At 37.2% G+C, this 26045-nt stretch overlaps 2 protein-coding genes across 4 annotated transcripts in view; one reads left to right on the top strand and one right to left on the bottom strand.

The window, feature by feature from the left end:
- The window catches only part of TMEM164 (transmembrane protein 164), a 345939-nt gene that overhangs the window by 109169 nt on the left and 210725 nt on the right, over positions 1-26045 (bottom strand). The window lies entirely within an intron of this gene.
- Positions 1-26045, top strand: part of AMMECR1 (AMMECR nuclear protein 1) — a 133446-nt gene that overhangs the window by 96615 nt on the left and 10786 nt on the right. The window contains exons 3-4 of one of the 2 annotated variants that reach the window (XM_077988083.1): positions 13737-13851; positions 16119-16746. In XM_077988083.1, coding sequence (XP_077844209.1) covers positions 13737-13851; positions 16119-16223 — 220 coding nt within the window. In that variant the 3' untranslated portion in view covers positions 16224-16746. Of the gene's footprint in view, positions 1-13736; positions 13852-16118; positions 16747-26045 lie in introns of those variants that run through there. The other variant, XM_015128010.3, reaches the window with a different exon arrangement.

The raw sequence follows: 26045 nt of genomic DNA, 5'->3' as shown, positions 1-26045 counted from the left end.
AGGTATACCAATCAAACGTAGATTTGGTCTTTTCACATAGTCCCATATTTCTTGGAGGCTTTGTTCATTTCTTTTTATTCTTTTATGTCTAACCTTGTCTTCTCGCTTTACTTCATTAATTTCATCTTCAATCACTGATACCCTTTCTTCCACTTGATTGAATCGGCTCTTGAAGCTTGTGCATGCATCACAAAGTTCTCGTGCCATGGCTTTCAGCTCCATCAGGTCACTTAAGGTCTTCTCTACACTGTTTATTCTAGTTAGCCATTTGTCTAATCTTTTTTCAAGGTTTTTAGCTTCCTTGCGATGAGTTTGAACATCCTCCTTTAGCTAGGAGAACTTTGTTATTACCGACCTCGTGAAGCCTACTTCTGTCAACTCGTCAAAGTCATTCTCCATCCAGCTTTGTTCCGTTGCTGGTGAGGAGCTGCGATCCTTTGGAGGAGAAGAGGTGCTCTGATTTTTAGAATTTTCAGCTTTTCTTCTCTGGTTTCTCCCCATCTTTGTGGTTTTATCTATCTTTGGTCTTTGATGTTGGTGACCTATAGATGGGGTTTTGGTGTAGATGACCTTTTTGTTGATGTTGATGCTATTCCTTTCTGTTTGTTAGTTTTCCTTCTCACAGTCAGGTCCCTCAGATGCAGGTCTGTTGGAGTTTGCTGGTGTTCCACTCCAGACCCTGTTTGCCTTGGTATCACCAGTGGAGGCTGCAGAACAGCAAATATTGCAGAACAGCAGATATTGCTGCCTGATCCTTCCTCTGGAAGCTTTTTCTCAGAGGGGCAGCCGCGTATATGAGGTGTCTGTCAGACCCTACTGGGAGGTGTCTCCTAGTTAGGCTACATGGGGATTAGGGACCCACTTGAGGAGGCAGTCTCTCCATTCTCAGATGTCAAACGCTGTGCTGGGAGAATCACTGCTCTCTTCAGAGCTGTCAGACAGGGACATTTAAGTCTGCAGATGTTGTCTGCTGCCTTTTGTTCAGCTATGCCCTGCCCACAGAGTTGGAGTCTAGAGGCAGTAGACCTTGCCTTGTTGAGCTGAGGTGGGCTCCACCCAGTTCGAGCTTCCTAGGTGCTTTGTTTACCTACTCAAGCCTCAGCAATGTTGGACGCCCCTCCCCGAGCCCGGCTGCTGCCTTGCAGATGCATCTCAGACTGCTGCACTAGCAGTGAGCAAGGCTTCGTGGGCGTGGGACCCGCTGAGCCAGGCACAGGACAGAATCACCTTGTCTGCTGGTTGCTAAGACCTTGGGAAAAGCATAGTATTTGGGCAGGGAGTGTCCTGTTTTTCCAGGTAGTCCGTCATGGCTTCCCTTGGCTAGGAAAGGGAAATGCCCCAACCCCTTGCGCTTCCCATGTGAGGCAATGCCCCGCCCTGCTTCAGCTCGCCCTCCGTGGGCTGCACCCACTGTCCTACCAGTCCCAATGAGATGAACCAGATACCTCAGTTCGAAATGCAATAATCACCCGTCTTCTGCATCGGTCATGCTGGGAGCTGCAGACTGGAGCTGTTCCTGTTCAGCCATCTTGGCAACTCCCATTCCCTTTTTCATCTTCAAATGAAACTATTTCCTTTCTGTATCTATTGTGGTTTTCCTAATATGTAGCATAGTACAGAATCAGCAATTGCCATTATTTCAGCAGCATATTTTGAAGCTTTTCCAACATATTACCCCATGTGCTTGTCTCATGGAAACAAAAGTAAAGTAGGACCTTTTCAATGGGAGAATTAAATAATTTTTAAGGGTAACAGAATGGAAAACTATGTAAGTAAAATTTTTCTTTGAAAACTAGGTTCTTAAGATAGAACCAGATAAGAGATGAAGAGTTAAAATGTCCTTTTCTGTTTTATCAGGCTCAATTTAAACATGTTTGTTGAAAGGAGTAAAGTAAAACCTGTTCCAAGTTAAGAGATTGGAAAGAAGGTTTGCTTGAAGTATGAGACTTTAGTAGTACATCAAGAATCACATATTTGACCTGAACTGAATCTACCCCATGTCATTATGCTACTTACTTGAAAATGAATGTTGAGATTATCTTGCCCTGACCAATTTTGTATTTATACATGCACAACCAGAACATACAGTTGCTTTTACAATAGGGACAGATTCTCTATTTAGAGTTTGATAGAAGAGAACCAAATACTCTATTTTAAAAATGTATAACTTTTCCCTTGGATAATCCTTTATGTAGCTCAGCAGCTAAGTAGAAATGATGGGACAGAGTGGATGAACTGCAAGGTGAGACCAGCCCCTACTAGGAGTGTATAAGCAATATGAAGAGGGAGCGGAGTGGATAAGAAACACAGAGGAAGGCAATAGTTAAGACTGCATTCTCCACACACACACACACACACAGTGTTGGTGCTCCGCTGCTCCCCCACCCTTATCTGCTTAATTTCTAAGTTCTGCTTGGCTTCAGCATGCTGACACGTGCCAGGTGCCTGTCAGTGCTGAGTTATGTTGGGCAGCTCACTGTTTTACTGTTTTAGCTATTCCCTGGTGCCCTAGGCATCATTTTCCTCTTTCCATCTTGAACATCTGCTCTGGAGTGTTATTGGATTATGTGAAAGAATGATGGAAAGATCAGTGAATTGGGGAAGTCAGGAGATGTCGCTGCTTTCTAAATAGTTTTGTGACTTTGGGCATGCAGCTTTTTGCTCTTAGTTACCCCCAAAATCAAATGAAGGATATAGACTAGATGACCTCTAAGCACTTCTAGCTGACATTTGGTTGACCCCATGACTTTAGGGGGCCTTGTTCTTGGAGGACACCTATTATGATTTCTAATATAATGTAGTATTAGCTTTGTCTATTTCATGGGACTGTTTTGAGGTTCAGCTAGGATAAAAGATGTGAAGATGCTTTGGAAACTATTAAGAATCATATGAAACAAAGATGATATGAGTAGTTTAAAGGATTCTTTCCTCCAAAGATACCATATAGTGATAAAAATTAAAATAATTCCATTTAAATGAATGTGAGGCCAATTACAGAGGCCATAAAAACAGACATGCAGTTATACTTACCATAGATAAATATGCCATTTAAAAGTACACAGATCAAGGAATGATTCAATAAACATTGATTGATTGGTTAGGCAGCTAGGCTGTGGGGATGAGGTACTCTACTTTTCTTCCTGATTCCCCTTGTGCTTGTCAAGTTTGAAAGAAACAGGCAATGGATCATGTTATTTTCTCTGTCACTATCACCCATCCACTCCCCGAAGGTTGGAATAGAACATTAAAACCTGTACAGAAGGGAATGGGTCATCCTGACCCAATGGCAGAGTATGAGAACATGAGGCCGCCTTGCATACTGGCTTGTCAGACTTGGCCTCGCCAGCACTAGGTAGTGGATGAACTGCAAGGTGAGACCAGCCCCTACTAGGAGTGTATAAGCAATATGAAGAGGGAGCAGAGTGGATAAGAAACGCAGAGGAAGGCAATAGTTAAGACTGCATTCTCTACACACACACATAGTGTTGGTGCTCCGCTGCTCACTCAGCAGTGAAGGCAGCTGCTGTATGCCTTTGTCTTTGTGGTCCTCTTCTCTTCCTCCACCCCCATTCTGTTCTTTCATGTCCTTCTTGTGACCTTTTACTATTCTTTCTTCCTTACCTCACTAGAGTAGAAAAGAGGAAAGCATACAAAAAAGGTGGGGAAAAGGAAGAAGAGAAAGGAAAATAAAGATTAAAAACTTCACAATGAGTTAGTGGAGGCTGGGATCCTCTCTCTCTTTCTCAGTATGACAGACTTGATAATTTTGCTTTGTACCTCACCTTTAAGTTTAACTTCATTCTTTTCTTTAGTTACCTTTAGTCCCCGAGCAGTGACATATGCAAACAATTATAAACAGGCCGCATGATAGGAACCAGTGTCCTACCTCTCAGCAGACTTGCATCATCTAGGACTGGCAGTAGTTTTAGAAAGGACAACTGAACCAGCCTAACATGACACATAAGTTAGAGTGACAACACATGTTTTGCAGTTTATGGAGTTAAATTAATAGATTTGATTGCCATGGAAAGAGGGAAGGAAAAGAATTGCATGACTCTTATACTGAGTATGAGAGAGCTTATTCACACAGGTTGGAAAAGCAAAATTAAAAAATCAGAAACAGGCCCACCAACCTAGGTATGTCCAAAACTAGTACTTTGGTAACCTATTATGACTTCCAGCAGATACAGTTTCAAAATTGTGGAAAGGCTTCAGAATCAGGGAAGGCTTAGCATCCCACTAATAAGGCTTATTAAGTTTAGATAAAACAGATGTTTTTCAGTGGTAGCAGCTCTGAGTCACCAAGATCAAAATGGAGAAAGAAGAGAACAAAAACAAGCTAACACTCTCATTAAAAACGTACTATTTTTCTTAGGCATTTTCAGAACCTGCTTACATTTATACTTAATACTTTCAGTTAAATCCTGTGAATGGAAGCATTAATTGGGGAAAAATTCCTTAAAACTGATTAAATGTATATACATTTATATTGATTTGCTGACATTCTGAAAGTGGTACTATGAAAAGAGAATGGGATTTAGAGGCAGGCGGTCCTGACTTCATATGTCAGCTCTCTTACCTGTTTGTTTTTTTTTTTTTTTTTTTTTTTTTGAGATGGAGTCTCTGTTGCCCAGGCTGGAGTGCAGTGGCGCAATCTCAGCTCACTGCAACCTCCACCTCCTGAGTTCAAGTGATTCTCCTACCTCAGCCTCCTGAGTAGCTGGGATTACAGGCGTCCACCACCATGCCAGCTAATTTTTTTTTTTTTTTTTTTTTTTTTGTATTTTTAGTAGAGACAGAGTTTCACCATGTTGGTCAGGCTGGTCTTGAACTCCTGACCTCATGATCCACCTGCCTTGGCCTTCCAAAGTGCTGGGATTACAGGTGTGAGCCACCATGCCCGGCCAGCTCTCCTACCTGTTTTTACAACCGTCGGCAAGTTACTAAATCTCATTGATCATCACTGAACCTCAGCTTCCTCCTCTACAAAATGAGTTGTTTTGAGGACTAAATAAGATAATACATGTATAGTACCTTACTCACAGTAGGTACTTAGCAGATATTGGCTCTTTGAGATTTTAAGCTGCTTTTGCTCATAGTACCATGTCTAAATCTCTTAGGACCAGTCTTCTAGAGCTTGATTAGGAGCTTTAGGCCATCCAAAGAGGGATGTACCTGAAAGATCCATTGTGGGGTGAGACAAAAATATTAGAAATTATATTTATGATCATTTTAGATAAAATATAAGAAAGTATTTAAACTCCACTAATATTTAACATATGGATTGACCCTGATGCTCTCCTTTGGTCCATGTTGGAGAGTCACTGTCATATACTCTAAATGAGGGATCCTGAGAAAAGTGTGAGATTTCTTGATTTGGTGAGATTTCATAGTGGCATGTACATTCTTTTGCTCACTTTAGGCATATTGTAACATATTTCAGTTTACATGTACCTAGTTAAGTAGATTTCTGGTCTTAGTACAGGTTGAGAATCCCAAATCCAGAAATCTGAATTACTCCAAAGTCCAAAACTTTTGAGTACCAATGTAACACTTAAAGGAAATACTTCAGATCTCAGAATTTTGGATTTGGGATGTTCAACTGATAAAATGCAGATATTCCCACATCCCCCAAAAATCCCAAGTTTGAAACACTTCTAGACCTCAGCATTTTGAATAAGGGATATTCCAACCTGTATAATCTTCATCCTGTGGTTTCTTTGCAGGAATCTTCTTAAGCTGTGTGACTATTGTGTGTTGGTCAGCTAAAGCTAGATAAACTAACCCATGCAGAATGGACAAGTGGCTTAAGATTCCTGCAAGGAAGAAAATGGGTTGATGATAATAGTAATAATGCAAGGGCAAGAAAATGGTGAACTAGCTGACACTTCTATGAGTTTCCTCTTAATTTAGCCAAGTCATGAAGTGAAAACAAAAATAATCTAATCAGATCTGACAAGATGTCAGCCCCAAAACAAGAAAGAAAAGATCAAGAACATTATTTGATTTATACCCACTGTCTTCAATAACAAAGCCTACTCTAAGTATCATGCTTTGATATATTAGCCTGTGATAGTAGGACAAGTATATACTTTATAAATATACATATTGAGGATGTGTGCTCAAACTTTTTTTAGTGATAGGAATACTCAGTCAAAACTGTTTGGATCCTGGTGATGACAGATGACATTGTCAGTCAATCCCCATGTGGTAGTGAGGGCATGTCCTGCAGTTCTGAAGAAATTCAATGGATTTTTTTTTAATTTAAAAAATAAAATAAAAAACTAATTAAAAAAAAAAACAGCTTGGAGACCGCTATTTTAAATGAGGAAAGTGGTTGCTGCCTATGGAATCTCTCATCTCTCATTCTATATCCGCTGCTTAGAAATTATTTTTCTTGTTTTTTGTTTTGTTTTTTACCTAAGGATTTTGTTATGGTATGAATAGTAGGATAGAGAGTAATATATCTAAATTATCAAACATGATTTAGGGAACTTTATTTCTTGATAAACATTTCTTCTACAGAAGTAAAAGACCAATTCCTGCCCAAAAGATTTTAAAACTGTAGTTGAAGAAAACTAAGAAAATGTTTCAAAGCAGCATATGAATCCCCGCCTGCAGGATAATGGAAACTCTTGGTGAAGATGCACCTTACTTGATGTAGATTTGTTTGTGAAAAAAAATTCTATATATAAAAAAAATTCTATATATATATATTTCTGTAAAACTCCCTGTAACTCTGAGTCAGTTGGTAACCAGTAAACTAGTAGCAAATTGTAAAACACATCTTTTCAGAAAGAGCGCTAACCTGCTGATTATTCCTCTCAGCATTCCTACAGCATGATTTTAACAAGTATTTTATACATATCCATATATTATTTAATAATCTACTATTCTTATATTCTCCATGGCTCTTTGCATAATAAAAAGCATATAGCGGGTGTTTAATACTTATTTTGAAAATGAAAGAAAATGAAATGAAAACACCAGGACCTGGAAAGGTAGCTATTATCCCCCAAGATGGCCACATTTAATTCCTAGAGAAGATAACTTGTTTAGTTCTTCCCAAAGCACAGCTTAGTCCTGTGGCTCCCTTCCTTTCACCAGAGCCATAATATGGGGCAGCCCTGTGGACATGAACTTACCAAATAGATGGATGACCAATCAGAGTTCTTTGACAGCCACTACTTATTGAGTAGGTTAGTAAAGGCACTTATGCAGTTATTATTATTTTATTTGTTACAGTCGCTCCATTAGGTGGATACTATTATGATCTCCATTTCATAAATGAGGAAATGAAGGCTGGCATAGATTAAGAGACTTGCCCAAATGTCGCACAACTAGTGTGTAGTGGAGCCAGGATCCAAATGTAAATATATCTGACTCCAGAACTCAAGCTGTTGGCCATTCTAATAGGTTATGTTCTAGAGAACTGTGAAGTTGCGCTCATTAATTAATGATTACTTCAATTTTGCATTTTTGGAGCTATATTTATTGGCATAAGTCACAGAGAACTGTTGTTATACCTTGGAGACACACTTTTGATGGGTCTGGGGAAATAATACTAATTTGGGATTGTAGACCAGGTTTCTAAATTCCAATTCAGTTCAAGAGGTGGTTCATTCAGTTTTGTAGTATAGCCTAACTTAAGAGAACACATGGATGAGATCCCTGGAAATTTTGCCAGTCTGTGTGTTACACAGTCTCTTGAAGGTAGAGACAATCTCATATCTTCACATTTCCAAGCTTATAATTGTTAGTGGTCATATCGTAATCTTTTCCAAACCCACACAATTTTTCTTGCCAAGGCCTTGAGAGCACTGTTGTTATGGTGTACAGTAACAAATGACCCAGTTATATTGAGTTTTAAAGGTGAACCAGAGTCATAAAGAGAAAATTAAAATATTCATTTTACTTTGGCAGATTTTCATCAGAAAAACATAATTTAAACAAAAATAGTTTCTAGTAGTTCATTTCTAAAAAAAGGTAGAGTAAATCTAGAAACTCTGCAGAGAAAGCATTATGTAGACATTTTGTAGAGGGAAATAAGAAATACTTTCTGTATATACAAACGTTTAGCCATCTGTTTCTTTATGTATCTTTTATTTTCCAGTTTTAGCTCTGCTCCACTAAATCAAATTCAGACCCAATTCTCTTAATTTAGAGGGGAGGAATTTGTGGCCTAGGAGGCAGATTCTGATGATACTTGCTGATCCTCACAGCTGGCAGCTCACAGGGGGTTTTCCCTTCCTGGTGGGCAGCTATGGCTATCTCCTAGAGAGTAGAGGCTTTTAAGAATTCAAGATCAGTGCATTTCAGGAACTTTAAATCAGAGGGCAGTAAGTGATAACACTCTAAAGCCTAAGTGAATCTCATAGGATAGGAGCCCGATAATATATATCAAAACCTACTGAACCTGTTGTCCTTTATCTCCCTCTCCTCTCTCTTACTTTTCCATTCTCCCTTTCTTGCTTTCTCCTTGTTTCTTTGCATGTGTCTCTATTTGAGCCCTAAGTGTCCCCCTTCTTTGTACTTTCTTTGCCTCCTACTTCTGTTTTCAGCTTCTTGCTTTTCTCTTCATTTTTCTTTTTACATATTCCTTTTTCCTTTTTCTTTCTCTCCTATATTCTCTTCCTTTTGTTCCATCCCTTGGTTCTTTCCTCTGTTCCCCATCATATCATATTAAGCATATATATTAAAATTAATAAATGTTAATGTTCATTGCGCAGCAAGAAGGTTTTATTTATTACTGTAAGAGGAAAACCATCTCCCAATTAAGTAACACTGTACATATAGCTTACAGTTGAAACTTTTATTTTGAGTAACAGCCCTCACCAAAATAAGGTACCTTTCCTCCTTCCTTAACCATAATTGTGTCTTTTGTTCTTCCTCTCTACCCTTAGGTTTGATGAATAGACACATTTTTACATTTTGTTTTGTGTCCATTGCTTCTTGAATTTTAGAAAGCTAAAATTGCTACTTCGTGAGAAAGAGAGGTAGTTAATTTTTCAGATGTGGGTTTAGGATTCTAGTATTCTGAGTTTCTGAGGTTCAAACATGCCACGTATGCATTCTATTCCAGAAGCTCTAGCAGGGAATGACAGAATATGGAATTTCCTGGTGGTTGAAACCCCTCATGAAGAAACTGCTTTTAGTTTTAGACTAATACAAGTTGAATTGCTTCTCTTTGCCTGTCCCAACAGGGATTTTTAATTTGGGTTTTAATTACTTCCTTGTCCTGAAAAATAGTAATACGTAATATGAAGCCCCTCTCAGTTTGATAACTTTCCAGCAGTTAATCGATTAAGTTCAACAATGTTTTAGAAAGTGAATGAACAAGTGAGCGAATGACTAGACAGAGTCCCTTAAATTATTTCTGTTGCATGCTGTATTGTTTACGATGAACCTTGTAATATCTAAGGTTTTGCCTATTTTCAGCGACTTTTTTTTCTTTTTAGCATAGTTTCCAGGCACTGTCACAAACTCTTTACTTCTTTCATAGCTAAACTCTTAATATCTTTTCTTCAAATGTTCATTTTTATGAAAGTACTACATAACATTATTTAACTTTGACAAATGTTAATGCTCCTTCTCAATTAGGTGAGGTGTATTCTTGAGAAGGTGCCAATTTGAATTGAATATATTTGAATTTGGTATGTGAACTAAACTGTGATTGTTTAAAGCTTATCTATCCAGTGGGTGATGGAGCAGCTGACTGGTTTTATATGTAAGTGTTTTGTTTTGTTTTGTTTTGTTTTTCTAGCAATATTTAAACATTAGAAAATGACTTCCTATTCTAACAAAGAGAAATTCATATGAATTTACTTACAGGACCCCCTTGTCAGTTCCTTAGACTGCCTAGAATTTAAATTGGCAGATACTACTTCGGTATAAAATGCTTTCTATGGACAGTATTAATATTTTAAAATATTTTACTCCTGCAGATTTCCAGTAGACAGGAAGTCTAGCTCTGTTTACCCTTTGGCTACTAATGAATGCTACTGAATGATTATTTATCATCTTAGATAGAGGTACCACAAGTATGAGATCAGAATTGCCAAGTAAGGCAAGCATTTAATTTTAAAATTTGAAAGCAAATCCATGCAAAGGTGACAACTAAAATGTAGATACTCGAAAGAATTTTGGACTTGAGTCAGAAAATCTTGGTTGTATCCCTACCCTTGTCATTAACTTAGCTGAGTCACCTTGAGTAAGTCACTGCCCAACTCCAGATTACAGTATTCTCTCTAAAAGCACAATTTCAACATTGCATATTCTAAAAAGAGCTTGGTTAAGGAAAGCTTGGCTGAGGAAAGCTGAATCTTGTTTTTCAGCTATCCACACCAGCCTGGCAGCTCTGAGGTCAATCTCCAGCTGTATTTTCATCTTTTTGTAATCTCTTAAATCCTTGCTAGGCTTTCATTGCTAGTTCATTTCCCTAGAAATTTACATGTGGAGACATTGAGGACTTCCTACCTTTGGAATTTTTCTGTGTTCATGAATTTAATGAAAAATTACTTAGAGCTGGCTAAAAAATGCAAGAATCAAAAGTCTTGTTTAAATGTCCCTGTAAAATCAGACTATTCCCATCATGACTAACAAACCTTTACTATTTCAGAGCTTTGAAATCAGTATATTTGAACCTTGACATGGTGAGGCACCATTGTCATTTTATCCCATTCATTGTTCTAGCTTTTTCCCACTAACTCCTTGTTCTAAACATTCTTCTTTTTTTTTAAGCCTAGAATGAGTGAACAACAAGGCTCCATGTCATGAGAAAAGCATTGTAGCCTAATCCTCACTTATGTTTTAGGTATTTGAAAATTTCATTGATTTGAAATAGTTTGAATTGCACTGCAAATAGTTTGAATTTATCTTTTATTGGTCTTCTAGGAAATGAACTAAACAAAATGATAACGTGCCTCAAAGTATTGAGACATTAACTGTATAGTGACTTCAGCATGTGTATTTTTAAAATGAAAAAGCTACAGCTACGTACAAAATGTGCTTCATTAAAGAAGGTCTAGCACTATATTCAAAAGGTCAGACAACAACAAATATTGGTGTGGATGTGGAGAAACTGGAACTCATACATTGCTGCTGGGAAAGTAGAATCGTGCAGCCATTGTGAGAAATAGTTCGTTGGTTCCTCAAAAAGTTAAAGGTAGAATTACCTTTATGATCCAGCAGTTCCACTCCTATCTACCCAAGAGAAATGAAAACATACATCCACATTAAAACTTATATGTCAATTCCTTAGCAGCATTATTTATAATAGGCAAAAAGTGGGAACAGCCCAAATGTCCATCAACCCATGAATAGGTAACAAAATTTGGTGTATCCATACAGTGAAATACTATTAGGCAATGAAAAGAATGAAGTACTGATACATGCTACAACATGGATGAAATCTCAAAACATGCTAAGTGAAAGAAGCCAGATGCTAAAGACAATATATTGTATGATTTCATTTATACAGAATGTCCAGAATAGGCAAATCCATAGAAACAAAGTAGATTAATGGTTTCCAGGAGCTGGGAGTGGTGCCAATATTCACTGACTGCTATTGGGTACATGCTTTCTTTTAAGGATGATGAAAATGTTCTAATATTGAATAATGGTGATGGTTGCACAACTGTGAATATACTGAAAGCCATTGAATTATATACTTTAAAAGGGTGAATTTTGTGGTATGTGAATTATATCTCAATAAAAGTGTTATGAATTAAAAACATTAGTGACTGTATTACTATAACTATTTGAAATTATAAAAGTATATTTAAATTACATTTTATGCCAGGACTAGGGGCGGGAGGAATGGGGAGTTAGTATTTAATGGGTACAGAGTTTCAGTTTGGAAAGATGAAAACGTTCTGGAGATGGAAGATAGTGATAGATACACCACAAATATAATTAATTTTACAGAACTATATACTTAACAATGGCTAAAATAGTAATTTTATGTTATGTATATTTTGCCACAGTAAAAAAATCCATAACCCCTTAAAATTATATTTTGTATTATTCTAATGAATAATGTGTCTTTTACTCTCTTTTTCTTCTTTTAACAGTAAAACTGAAAATGTGATTGGGCTTTTGTTTTTTATGCATACAATTATTCTGGTCTGTGTTTTAGAACTTCTTTCCTGTGTGGGGTTGGGGGGTGTGGGTTGTTACACACACACGTCTTTATCTTGGCTTTGAATGAGAACTTGGAAGTATTTTTTTAAACTTTTATTTGTCAGTAGGAAAATAAAAGAAGCCAAACCATAGGAAATTTACGTCATTAAATTATAAAATAGTGAAATGCTGTTCTCAGAGTATGAATTATCACAGATTTCCTGATTTTCTTGGTTAATCTTGGCTTCTTGAATGGGAAAAACATTTATAATTTTATACATCTATAACATCTCTATATCTTCCTATAAGCATTTTCCTTTGTATAGCAGGATAAAATGAGCACCAAAATGTGGTGCAATATGAAAACGCAGTGGATGAGCTTCAGAACGCAAACAAAGGGATGGGAAAATGAAAAAAAGATAATTCAGCGTGAGAAAGTCACTGAAAAAGGAATTAAATTCTTTCCAAGGCTATGGAACTATGTTATGACCCAAGCAGTTTGTAGAGTCTGAGTTTGTAACCTCTGAGGATTAATCCATGAAAATATTTCTAAGCCTGGCTCCTATCTAGGACATTTGAAGATGGATGTTATGAATACCAGTAGTGCCATTAATATAGTAGGCAATCAGAAGTATGTTTGTTTTTCTTGATCAGGAAGTGGTTTCTTTTAAAAGTACAAGGAACACACACACTCTGTGTGTGTGTGTGTGTGTATGTGTGTGTGTGTGTATTTTCTGTTCCGTTGCAGGACGAATTACGGTTTTTCCACATTTTACAGTGGGGTTTTTCTAGAGTTTGGCACTATGATATACTACACTTGATTACAGGATCCAATCAGAGTTGATGTACTCAGAAATTCATTGACGTGATTAGTGGTCTCCTAATCATACTTTTATTTCCTAGATTAGCCCTATTTCCTGTAGTTTCACAATTTTTGCGTCATATGTTAAATTATCCTTTATAGGGGGCCTGAAATTCTTATGAATATTTTTAGTCTATACTTTGCATTATTATTTCCATTTTCTTTGTTTTTTTTTTTCTTGAAGAAAATGAAATTTCGATCTTCCTTTGAATTCTTCGAGTGCTATTCTATGGTGACTGGCCTTCCTAGTATGATCTTTTTTTAAAACAATATTGTGTATATGTGTATGTGTATGCATATATATGTATACACACACATACACATATGTGTATACATACACACATGCACACACACATATATAAAATTTATTTTTACTGCCACCAGCACTAGATCCGGAAACCTTCCTGCAAGTTTCCACTAGTCGAGTTTTTATTCTTCTCAAAAGCAAAATAAAACATTCTTAGATTCTACAAGTAGCAGGGAAAGACATCAGGAAATGGCTGTACAGGAAATGTAATTGATGATTCACTCTTTACAATTGAAGTGGTCACAAGATTGGCTAGCAAACACAATCTATTAAATGAAAAAAAAGGTGACTTCTAAAAGAATTTGAATACATTTGAAGCTTATTGGTACCTTTGACATCTTACTGATTCTTTTTGAAACTCTTACATTTTTCAAACAATTGTTTGCATTTGAAATTGGCAACTTTCATATCCAGTGATTGCTTTAATATTTGCTTTGTTTTTAACAGTGCCCTTAAAGATAGCCGTTTTCCCCCAATGACAAGGGATGAGCTGCCACGGCTTTTCTGCTCAGTGTCTCTGCTCACTAACTTTGAAGATGTCTGTGATTATTTGGACTGGGAGGTAAGATTATAGAAAAATTTTAAAAGAAAAATAAAGGTAACTCTTGAGGACATGTTAAAAATTAGGCCCAGAAAATAACTCTTTCAGCCCATTCTCTATTGTAATGGAGGTCGAGAGTAATATGGATGAATAAACCTCACAGTTGAACGAGATATAAGTAAATGAGTTTTTTAAAGGACAAAGTGCCACGTGTTGTTATAATCCCCAAACTGAATTTGGTTTTCATTTTTATCCTACTACCTCACCAAAGCACCTCATAAAAGCTGTTAACAAGTAGTAAGAAGGACTGACTGGAATTTATTTCTCCTCTTATTTTCATTCTGGTGCACTCTGGTATAGCCGCCACTAAGTAACTAGTTGGTCACAGGATACATCTTAGAAACAAGAAGAAATAGTTAGGATAATACACCATTTGGGGAAATCAGCTTGTGATGATAACAAGGTATTGATTAACTAGAGTTAAATAATGTGAATTCATTCTTGGCTACCTTAGTTTATATACTTAAACACTCTAACAAATAATACTAAGGTTATTGGGTATCTCTGTGCATTGCTATTATTAGAGTAGCTTATATTGATCATATTTATTCTTCTTTAGTACGTGGAGTTGGCTAACATCGTTAGTGAAGTTCAGAGGTTCTCACCATGATTTGTTTTGGTAGCTGGGAGGAGATGTTGAGTGTAGGTCTGTTGGGTCTATGAAATTTTACAGACAAACACACCCATATTACTGAATGCCTGTTGTATTCCAGGCAATGTGCTACATGTATAAAAGTGGTAAGATTTGGTTCCTACCATGAAGCATCTCCTAATTTAATGGCAAGTAAATGTGTATAGAAAGTATGAAGAAATAAGTGCTATGAATGAAACAATGGGAACTCAGTGATAAACATAACATTCTGTCTCACACATACATTCATAAATGGCATTATTGTATCCTTATGACAGATTTTAATTCTGCTGTTTTAGAAGGACCATTACCCATAGTAACTGAACTATTCTGCCTTGGGGACAGATCACTCTCTTCACAGTTTATTAGACTTGAATTTAATTTTGGCTTTGCCCTGGTTCCTTGTGAGACTGAACAATTTACCTACTCCACTGCAATTCAGTTTTCTAATATACAGAATAAGACATTTATAAGGTTCTTCATTTGAAAAAAAAAATCTCTATGATATAAATTATTGTTGTTATACCAGAGCTATTTAAAAAGTTTTCGGGAGTGGGGTGAAAGAAAAAAACCTTTTCTACAGTGAGTACGATGCAGGAGTCCCCTCTGGGTTTTGTGATAACATTTTCTGGAGCATTATCAGAATAAGAACACATCTTAGGATTTTTGCAAAGGAAGAAATAAAATAAATTTATACTGTTTTTCCTACCAAAGTTGGAATGTGGAAAACCTTTTGTAAACTTGACATTTCTAATTTATTATTTTCTATAAGTTTGTTGTTCTTATTTGACTTTTCTTAAAGAGAAGTCTACAAATATTACGGAAATATTCCCTAGTACTTTATTTTTAAATGGTCCCAAATCATGTTCCCTACTTATTAACATATATTATAGTCTGGGTGGTTCTTTTACTGTTTTAAGGCTACTGTTTCCTCTTCCGCAGTCAGATTTACTTTTGCTTTCTGGATTGCAGGGTGTTGTGTATGTAGTAGTGGGGGTGGGAGTGATTATATGGGAAAGCCTGAGATCCAAGGGGGATGACCAAGCTACAAGAACACTTCTGCTCTTGCAGCTACTGAGTTGGAAGTACAGTTCTGGCATGTGTGTTTCTGTGTGTGCGCATGTGTGTGTGTGTGTCACAAACATGAACATACTAGTATTATATAAATGTGTGTGCATGTGTTTGGGGAAAAGGAAAAAGGGGAGAATCCAACGGCTGTTACATAGGCATGGTTAAGCACCGAGTATACCATCATCATCCTTAGCCCAGTTAAAGCACTGTCTACGGCTAAAATTAACCTTGATATTATTGGGCTATTATGTCCATAAGATATATCAGCTTTCTGTTTGTTAGGAGACCGGGATGTAAAGCCCTTAAGAAGTAGTACTGTGTACTCTACTGTATACTATTTCAAGGCATATTTATCCTCTTTGGTCACCATCTGCCAGCCTGAATTTCCAGAAGATTCTATATTGTTCCTACTTGGTATTGTGTATTTAATATATTTTAGGGGGCTTAAATATTAATTTCTATTAAGTATTATTTCCCTGTTGAAGCAAAAAATACACTCTTTTTTTTTTTTTTTTTTTGGAGACAGAGTCTTGCTCTGTCGCCCGGACTGGAGTGTAGTGGCGTGATCTCGGCTCACTGCAAGCTCCGCCTCCCGGTTCACACCATTCTCCTGCCTCAGCCTCCCGAGTAGCTGGGACTACAGGCACCCGCCACCACACCGGGCTAATTTTTGTATTTTTAGTAGAGACGCGTTTCACCATGTTAGCGAGGATGGTCTCGATCTCCTGACCCCATGATCCGCCTGCCTCGGCCTCCCAAAGTGCTGGGATTACAGGTGTGAGCCACCACGCCCGGCCCACTTTTTCTTATTTTTACTTTTAATGTACAAGCATTTGAAAGTGAATTGGTCATTGTTAGAATGGCTATGCTAAGAGGAAAAGCCCATCCTTTTCAGTTAGTTCATCATTGTTTCAGGTATTTGGCAGAAGGAAAATTTGTGTACAAAGAGTAAGGGTGGAAATTATATTTTTAAGTACAAGAATGTGATTTGGTCTTTAAAAAATATGTACCTTACTCAGTGATTGAAAATGGAGTAATAGTATTGTGGGAATGATATTCTAAGGGTTATCCTTAATGATTCTGAAAAAGCATTACTAAACACAGAATGCCAAAATAGAATTAAAGGCATTAAAAAATTATATGTTGACACAATTTCACTTCTAGGTACATACCCGAAAGAATTGAAGTGTTGAAACAAAAACTTGTACATGAATGTTCATAACAGCACTGTTCACAATAGCCAGAAGGTGGAAACATCCCAAATGTTTATCAACAGATGAATGGATAAATAGAATATGTTATATTCATACAATTGAACATTACTCAGCCATAAAAAGAAGTGAAGTACACGCTACAACATGAATGAACCATGAACATATTATGCTAAGTGAAAGAAGTGAAACACAGAAAGCTACATTCTGTATGATTCCATTTATATGAGATATCCAGAATGAGCAAATCCATAGAGATAGAAAGCAGATTAATAGTTACTAGGGGATAGGGGGAGGGGTAAATGGGAAGTGACTACTTAATGATACACGGTTGCCATCTGGAGTGGTGAGAAAGTTCTGGAACTAGATAATGGTGGTGGTTGTACAACATTGTGAATGTATTTAATGCCACTGAATTGTACACTTTAAAATTGTTAAAATGGCAAATTTTATGTGTATTTTGCTACAATAAAAATGGAAAATAAACTTTATACATATACTCTGTTCATAATAGTAATTTTAATTTATCAAAGAAAATTTTTAAAATTAAAAAAGTATAATGAGAGAAATGCAAGCCATTTATAATTACACCATTCTGAGAATAACTACTGTTAACCTTTTGGAATATTTCTTTCCATTATCTTTTTTATATTATACTAAGACTTTAAAAAAAAATTTTCCATTCTTTATCTCTTTGTATCAATAAATCTGCATATTTGGTTACATAACAGATCATATTTAATATACAATCACTATTTAAAAGATTGTGGAGAAGTCTTTGTTTATGGTTTATCTTTGTATGTAAGTTAATTATATTTTGAATTTCCTTTTTGAGAAGTCAGTCTATATTATGAAAGTATATGCTTCATGAGAATTTTCACACTAATAGGTACAACTTTTCTTCTAAGAATTAAATATCCTATTCACCATAAGTATGCAATTTTAACCTGAAATGTGAAGTCCTGTGTATGTTTATGCCACAGGGGAAAGCAAGGAGATTATTACAGAATTTTAATACAGAATGTTAAAGTCGAAGATAGATAATGAGCATGTTTTATACAAACAGAAGCTTCTAACATAGCAGTGTTCTGGTGGAAGTACAGTTTGAGAATTGACCCCCACTGGTTAAGTGTGTTACTGCAGTGGAATTCCTAATTAAAGGGATGAAAATGCCCGGATCAAAGCAGGAAAAGGGCAAAGTCTAGAAGTCCCAACGCATAGAGGTAGATATGTTCGCTATCAAGACAGACATCTCTGTGGTCATGAGGATGAGGAATGTGACCATGGCCAGTGGTAATAGCCACCCAGTTTTCAGATGATCAGGAAACAAATGAATTGCTACACGTCTGGCTACCATCTTACTGTCTTTTTCACTCAAGGTTTTTAAGTCGGTCTGTTTGGGAACTTTCTTTTGATAACATGTCTCTAATTTTATAATGGGGGTTAGTAGGAAAGTAGGATTTACTTTAGACCTTGTTTTAGGAGCCAGAGTGCTTCTGTTTGACAGTGTGAGGGATGTTTGATAAAATGGTTTTACAAATGGATGTAATTAATTTCAAGTCAATACTGAATTGACAGACTAATCAATAACACTTCCATATGTTCTGTTTCCTCAGAATAATAATTAAAACATTTAAAATAAGTGTTTATAGCCTCTGAAGGAATCTGGTTAGTCATTAAAAATGACAGCCATCCACAAAAGGCAGTAAGGACAAATTAGAGCAGAGGCCCCACCCTTCCAAGAATAACTGATCATTGCCCACATCATGATCTACTTATTGTCCTAGTAGGTATGAGAAGAATGAAGAGTGAATAATTTGGGGAAAAATTTCATTAACTGATAAATTGGAATATCTACCTGCAAGGCTAAAATGGTTGTTAAATGAGGCAAATTGCTCCCCTAGATAAATCTGACATGATACGCCTTGTGTTTGAACACAGAAACTCATCACCATTGTTCTGTGTTCTTCAATTGACATCATTCTCTTAATTCTGAATGACAGGGTGATTGACAGAAATGGTGCTTTGTAAAGAGAAAAACTCATGCAGCATGTTGGAGCCTGCCAAAATGACATAGCCTGGAACTTGTAGAGTTAAACTGTTTGGGAGCCATGTTTCCTTTTTTAAAGTCTCAAAGGATATAAAACCAGACATTACAATCGACTGGAGCATGACTTGAGGGGTGATTCTATGTGTGTCACCTCATAGCTGCTCATTTTCAGGATGATATAAATGAATAAACTTTTTGTTTGTAGAAGAATTCGTATAGCAAGTATGTTACCATGATTTTGTGGAAGCTAATGTAGCAATTTGCTGACAGAAGTCAAAATATTTTCTAAATTGTAATCAAGCATCTTTTACTTCTGTGCTTTAGAGACAAGATCACTTGAAGGCATGAATTAAAAATTTTCTCTGTATTCTAAAGTAACTCCTTAGATCAGATTTCAAAAGATTAATGACATTTTCACAAACCATTAGTCACTTTCTCCTATATCTGGCTCCCTGGATCACTGGTATCTCACTTTGTCTATACAGCTGTCACCTGGGCAATACATTGTGGTCCTAAGATAGGCTGTTCCATTAGCACACAATAGGTACATGGAATCAACCCATGCTGGGTGGGGCTGGCCAGCACAGTTCTTGTATGATGCCAAAAATTTGTCCCTGGACTATAAAGGTATACGTCAGGCCCCTGATCTCACTCTGTCCCTAAAGTACCAAAGCATCTGTCATTGTACTTGAGCCTTGTTGGACTCCTGGTACTCAGAAAGCTGTGTTTCACTTTAAAAGCAGCCTCCAAAGCACACCTCTTGAGTGATCACAGCTCAATTCTGACGTGTTCAGTTGCAGTTAATAATAGGGTGCTTTTGTAACAACCTTCGTGAGAGTAAACAGATGAGATGAATAAATTGGCTACCGTCATTATCTCCCTAAAGTTAATGTTCTTTTCACCCTCACTCCCCCCTTAAAGGTTTACATTTTTTAGCTCCTCTTAATGTGCCACTGAAAACAGAGTTCCCATTCATACACAGATGGTAAGCATGACTCATGAAGTCACCCAGCGAAATGACTTCTAGTTGTGTATGTTCTGTTTCCCCTCTTGGTTAGTTTTTCCCAGCTATGATATACATCATGTTTTTTCTCTCTTCTAACTTAAAAAATATGAGCTTCGTGTATCCAGGAAAATGCTTTTCACAGTACATATTTTCCCAGGGACGTTGAGTTTTTTTATAAGATGTCACTGTCATTAAGATTAGTCCTTTCTTGATGCTCTACTTTAAATGTTCTTTTTTTTTTGAAAGTGCTGTGGAACATTGGGAAAGGAAGGCTTCAGGCTTCCCGGGCATCTAGAAAGAGTTTTCTGGGCATCAACAAGTCAATGTATAAGAAGCCTAGTGGGGAAGCAAGCTGTACAAAGTAAAGTAACTTCTTAGAAGGTGATTTAATGCATACAAATTTCCATTAGCTGTTAGTTCCCTTAGCAAAATGGGCTGCTTGTTAGTCCCTTCTCAGGCCGCCTCAAGTTGTCTCCAGCTTTACTCGCAGCATGTTTATTGGTTGGAGGGAGTTAGCCTCCTCCTTCCCCCGTAATCCATAAACTCCCTGCCCCTTCCCTAGTACTTTTGTTATAACCTAATATTTCATGTATGGTTTGTGTGTGTATGTGTGTGTGTGTATCCCCGGCATTTGATTAAAAGAATGCTGAATTTTGGGAATAAGGAGACCTGGGTTCTGTTCCCGACTGCCACTGCCCAGCTCTGTGACCTTTCTGGGCCTTAGTGTCTTCAGGAACCTGAAGAAGTTGGACTAAGTGATACCTAAGGTCTCTTTGGACTCTGACAGAATGTGATTCTGTGACATACTCCTTTTTAAAAGATGGCTTCTGTTTCATTGTCCAGAAAGAATGAATCATCACTAGCCATTTAGAAGTCTTAAGAAGAGATCCCTAACTTTTAAAGTGGCCATTGCCAAGTTAAATGTAGGCAACAAAAGTGAGAAATAGTCCAGTTTTTAAGTTGTACCTTCTAGATTTCCTGTTCACAAAAAGAATTCCCTTTAGGAAGAAAAATGCTCTAAGCCATTAATGTCTCCATTTAATTACTGTATCATTCCTGTTTTAAGTCAATATTATATATTTAACTCTAAATTAGGCAAATACATTAGAGAGCAATTATTCACTTTATGAATACGTATTTTGCTTTGTAGAAGAACTCACTATAGAATTTTATTGTTTTCCTCTTGACTTTAAGATTAATTCATTTATGTAAACTCAACCCACATGTAACATTTTAGGAACAAATGTCTTTTGTAGGCTAAGTTAAACTGTATTGAGTCAGACAGTGTACAGTTCTAACGAATACAATTTTATTTTTCTTAATTTCTTATTAGGCAAACAGCATTATTTCCTATTAGGTATGTTTGCTTCTTCCTCCCCACCCACCCTGTCCCCACTAGCCTTTGGAAAGTAAACTAAGTCACATCTCTAGGTTTTGAGAAAATTTTATAACTTTAGTTTTCTTGTCTGTAAATTCACTCCCTTATTCCCTTTTTTAAGAAATGGAAGGAATGTATTTTTCTAACTTTGATAGAAAGCAGGCTTTTTATTTAAAGGTCACCTGTGCTGCCTGAACGTTCCTTGGGAAGCTTTAGGATGTTAAGTTTTTATGGGATGCTCATTATAATTAATCATTACAGAGAATTGGGTTTTTCCCCTTAGTTGCACTCTGAGCTGTCACTTGTTCTCTACAAAATCTTAGAGTAAGAACAATTTCTTTCATTGCAAAAGCTATATAAACATGTTTGGCTTCAGAGTTTTTCAAAGCACCTCTTCCTTAGCCATACTTTATTTAAAATTTTACTAAAATTTCATGGTGACTATTAGAGAGTTCAGGTATTTTAGAACTATGTGTCAGCTATTTTTTTTTTTTTTTTTTTTTTTTTGAGACAGAGTCTTGCTCTGTCGCCCAGGCTGGGGTGCAGTGGCCGGATCTCAGCTCACTGCAAGCTCCGCCTCCCGGGTTTAGACCATTCTCCTGCCTCAGCCTCCCGAGTAGCTGGGACTACAGGCGCCCGCCACCTCGCCCGGCTAGTTTTTTGTATTTTTTAGTAGAGACGGGGTTTCACCGTGTTAGCCAGGATGGTCTCGATCTCCTGACCTCGTGATCCACCCGTCTCGGCCTCCCAAAGTGCTGGGATTACAGGCTTGAGCCACCGCGCCCGGCCTTGTGTCAGCTATTAAAATAAATGTTATCAGATTGTTGTTCAGTGGCTTTTGTGAAATAAATTGGCAGGCTTGTGTTCCTGATAGACAAGTAGTCTAAGTCTCCTACATAAATCAAGATTGGCCCTAATTGGTCCTTTGGTAAGCTCTGTAAAAGCCAAGAATTGGTTCATGGAGACTGAACTAATATCTAAGCCAAAGGTGACTAATTTGCAGGGATTTTAGAGAAGAGCAACACATATGTATTTTGGTCAAGGGGACCTTTTTCACAAAGTAACAAGTGGGAAAAGAAGAAAAACTTCAGCTGAGACAGATGATGAAGCAGAGGTTTTAGAGTAGAGTATGTTAAAAGGTTAGTCATGCTCAGGTGATGACTTTGCAATCAATTATCCTTTTTGATTTATGTTTCTGGTATTCTGCTTCTAAATGCATCTCAAAGGATATTTGAAAATAAAGACAGGTATAGGAACTGGTCACATAATGTATGAAAACAGCCTAAAATATAGTCTGTGGTGGTATCTCAGTTGGTTCAGGAGAAAAATATTTTTTATGTCACTAAGATAAGAGTTATCTCTAGGCGGATGGTACTAGGATTACAGGCCATCTTTATTTCCTCCTTTATGCTTTCCTAAAAGGATGCTTTGTTTGTTTGTTTGTTTGTTTTTTAGAGACAGGGTCTTGCTCTGTTATCCAGGCTGGTCTCAGATTCCTGGCTTCAAGTGATCCTCCTGCCTCAGCCTCCCAAGTAACTGGGACTACAGGCTCGAGCCACTGTGCCTGGCTCTAAAAGGAATCTTTTTGTAAGACATATGTACTACTTTTATAAACAGAAAAAAAAAATGAATGTTTACAGTTTCTAATGTTTACAAGAGTAAATAATACTGAGCAAAAACAAAAGCTGAATTGCAGCAACACCGTTGTAAAAATTTACAATTTGGCCAGATTATGAAGGGATCATGTTAGATAGATGTGTACCTTCAGAACTCCAGAACTGCTTTTCAAATTGGTGGGCTGGTTGAAGTGATGCAGAGTAACAACTGTGAAGATTTGATGGGCAGATCGAGATAATATGTCATCTAAATTTTTTTTAATAGTATCAGATTTGGGGAAAGTGGTTTATTAGGATCTGTACAAATCCTTATCGGCTTCTATGATTAAATTCTTAACTTTTCTAGCTCAAAGAATTATCCAAGAGAATAAACTTGGAGTAGGCCTCAGTTTGAAGTATTTTTCTCTTTTATGCTGAATTTGCTTTCACTAGGAAAAGGAAGAGTTTCTGTTTTCAAAACACTAAGCTGGAGCAGGGCAGAAGGAACTGTGGGGCAATAAGTTCAAGAGTGGACCATGCTGTACCATGGGTTTTGTGCTGTTAGGAGATGTAGCACGTAGTTTTTTTCCTCCTAAGAATGTAAGAAACACCAGACTCTGGGTCAGACCCATGGACAGTCCAATACAGTGTTTGTTTCTGTCCGTGGTACCCAGGGTTGTTTTGTGAGACAGCATGCATTTCTTCTGCGATACCAGCCTCTAAAGGTTAGGGGATGTGCCAAACATCCTAAGCTCCTCTCATTAGGAACAGTGTCCTTTCATTCACTTCAATTGGACTGGCATATTGAGCGTGGCAGGTCAGTCTTATGTGAATGGCCAGTAACTGGATGCTTTGTTAATTGCAAAGCATATTTTGCCAAATGATTTCATCCAAAAAGACATGTCAAACAACTTTCGATTCTTTGACCTCCTGAATTTCTTATGTTATTCAGATGAACTCACTGAAAATGAGTAGAGTAAGCCATGGCCATAATATTACAAGGAAACCCAGCATTTAGTTCTGAAAATGGAGAAGAATGGGACTGACCATGGTATTTGCTAAAACAGGATGCCACCCAAGGAAGTAGAGTGGTTCTGTTGGCCAGGATACAATCGGGAAGATTTAGCTTTGAGGCTCAGGACTGTGGAGGTAATTGTGGACCCAAACTGTCAGAGGTTTACATGGAGGCTACTCAACTTAGCCAGAGCACATTTTATACTCATTTATGCTTTTAGCCAGATGGCTGTTTTTCATGTTTCAGCATATTCAGATTGTTGGCTTGCTGACAAGGCTCACAAGTAAAAGTGAGACCCTTTTGTAGCGCTGCTTGTGGATTACAAGGCTAACACTTGCCTTATTAGACAGACTAGGGTACATTAAGCTTTGACTGTGCAATTACAAGGAATATAATATGGGAGAGGGTACTTTTAAAAAATGCTCTTGTGTTGAGGGTCACTGCATTAGAGGATGATAGTTTTAAATGAAGCCACATTTCTAACACGGGACTAGATAACAAGGATAAATGAAATCTGCAGACAGTCTCAAACCTTCATTTTAGCCATTATTTATAATCTCTTCTCCTACCAAACCTTTTACTATGTAGCAAAATTGATTAATTTGTGTGTACCTCTTCTTTCTGTGACCACGTGCTGTCTGATAGAGGAGTGAAAAAATAGAAAAATGAACAAGAGCTGAAAGAGGATGGGGCTGAGGCCAGGTGGAGCTGGGGATACATAATCCCTAAACTGGATAATCAACCCCAGAATAATCAAGATATATTTGAGGGTCTTAACATTAATCTTGATATTTAATCATTCTGAACAATGTTAAAAACAAAAGATTGTATAATAGCATTAATAAAAATCACTTGCTATGGAATGGTTCAGAATAAATATGGCTTTCTTTTTAGCATGAAATATGAATCCGTTGAACTGGTCTTAATGTTCTATCAGCACGCACAAATACAGCTCTGCTTAATTCCATATCCTCTTATCTATAAGTCCTACATTTAATTTACTACCATTGGAGTTGATTTATAGCTTTGCTTAGCAAAAGTACAGTCTTGATTAAAAGAATATTATCGCAATTGATGGACCTCGAAAGCATTTTTTTCATAGACCATCTAGTAATTTTGAAAATGACCTGCAGACTCATAAGGCTAGATTTTCAAGTTTCCAGTTTTTACCGAAACTGGCTGGACTTCAAACAGTGGCAGGATTAGTTAGGGGTATGTTTAGTGACATAGTATTCCCACATGCGGCCCCCTTATCCATACTTAGAAAGTTACTGTGGTAGAATTTTAAAGATCTGCTTCGGGGAATCCCAGTTCCCTGGTTCGCTGATCATTTATCTAGTTTTATAATTGCAACTATAGCCTTTGTCTCTTGGGATATTGCTGGGCCAAAGGATTCTCCAATATGTATAAGGGAGGATTCAATTATTATGTATGAGGGTTACATTTTGGAGTTGTAGCTGTGACAGATGCCTCCCTGAAACAATATGGAGTTAGTTTTGATGCTCATTTCATTGCAAAGCCAGTGATTTCCACAGGTTGGCCAGAATTGGCCATTCTCCACAGTAGGCCATATTCTCCTTCTCCTGTTTTGATTGTGCAGTATGACTCTTTAGTGGCTTGTGGTTCTAGGAGTAAAGAAAATGCTGTTGCTCAAGAGGTGACAGAAAGCAAGCTACTATGCTTTGATTTTGTTACCATTCTCCTAATTCTGCTAGCTGAAAAAAATGAGTCACTCTGGTTTGGGCTTTGTAGCTTTGTGGAGAGTATTTATGACCTATGAAGAAAGTTCATAAAAAGAATTCACTTTAAAACCACTATACTTACAGTTCAATTTACAGGGGTTTTCAATTGTTCAGAGTCATAGGAACCCAGAAAACAATTAAAAGTTGTAAATGTGGTACTAAATCAAAATTGGAGAATTTGGGTTTTTTTTCTTATCAAATTTGATGTTAAGACCTTCTCAAAATGCAGAGTAAATAAAGCAGTCTTATTCGTGAGTAATTTTTGTTTTGGCCACTGTGTCCTTTGTATCCATACACACACAGCTTTATTGAGATACCATTCACATACCATACAATTAGTCTTAACTTCTTTTTTTTTGAGACGGAGTCTCACTCTGTCGCCCAGGCTGGAGTGCAGTGGCCGATCTCCACTCACTGCAAGCTCCGCCTCCCGGGTTTACGCCATTCTCCTGCCTC

This window comes from Macaca mulatta, chromosome X, assembly GCF_049350105.2.
Source record: "Macaca mulatta isolate MMU2019108-1 chromosome X, T2T-MMU8v2.0, whole genome shotgun sequence".
NCBI classification, from domain to species: Eukaryota; Metazoa; Chordata; class Mammalia; order Primates; family Cercopithecidae; genus Macaca; species Macaca mulatta.
This window is presented reverse-complemented; position numbering and strand designations above follow the sequence as displayed.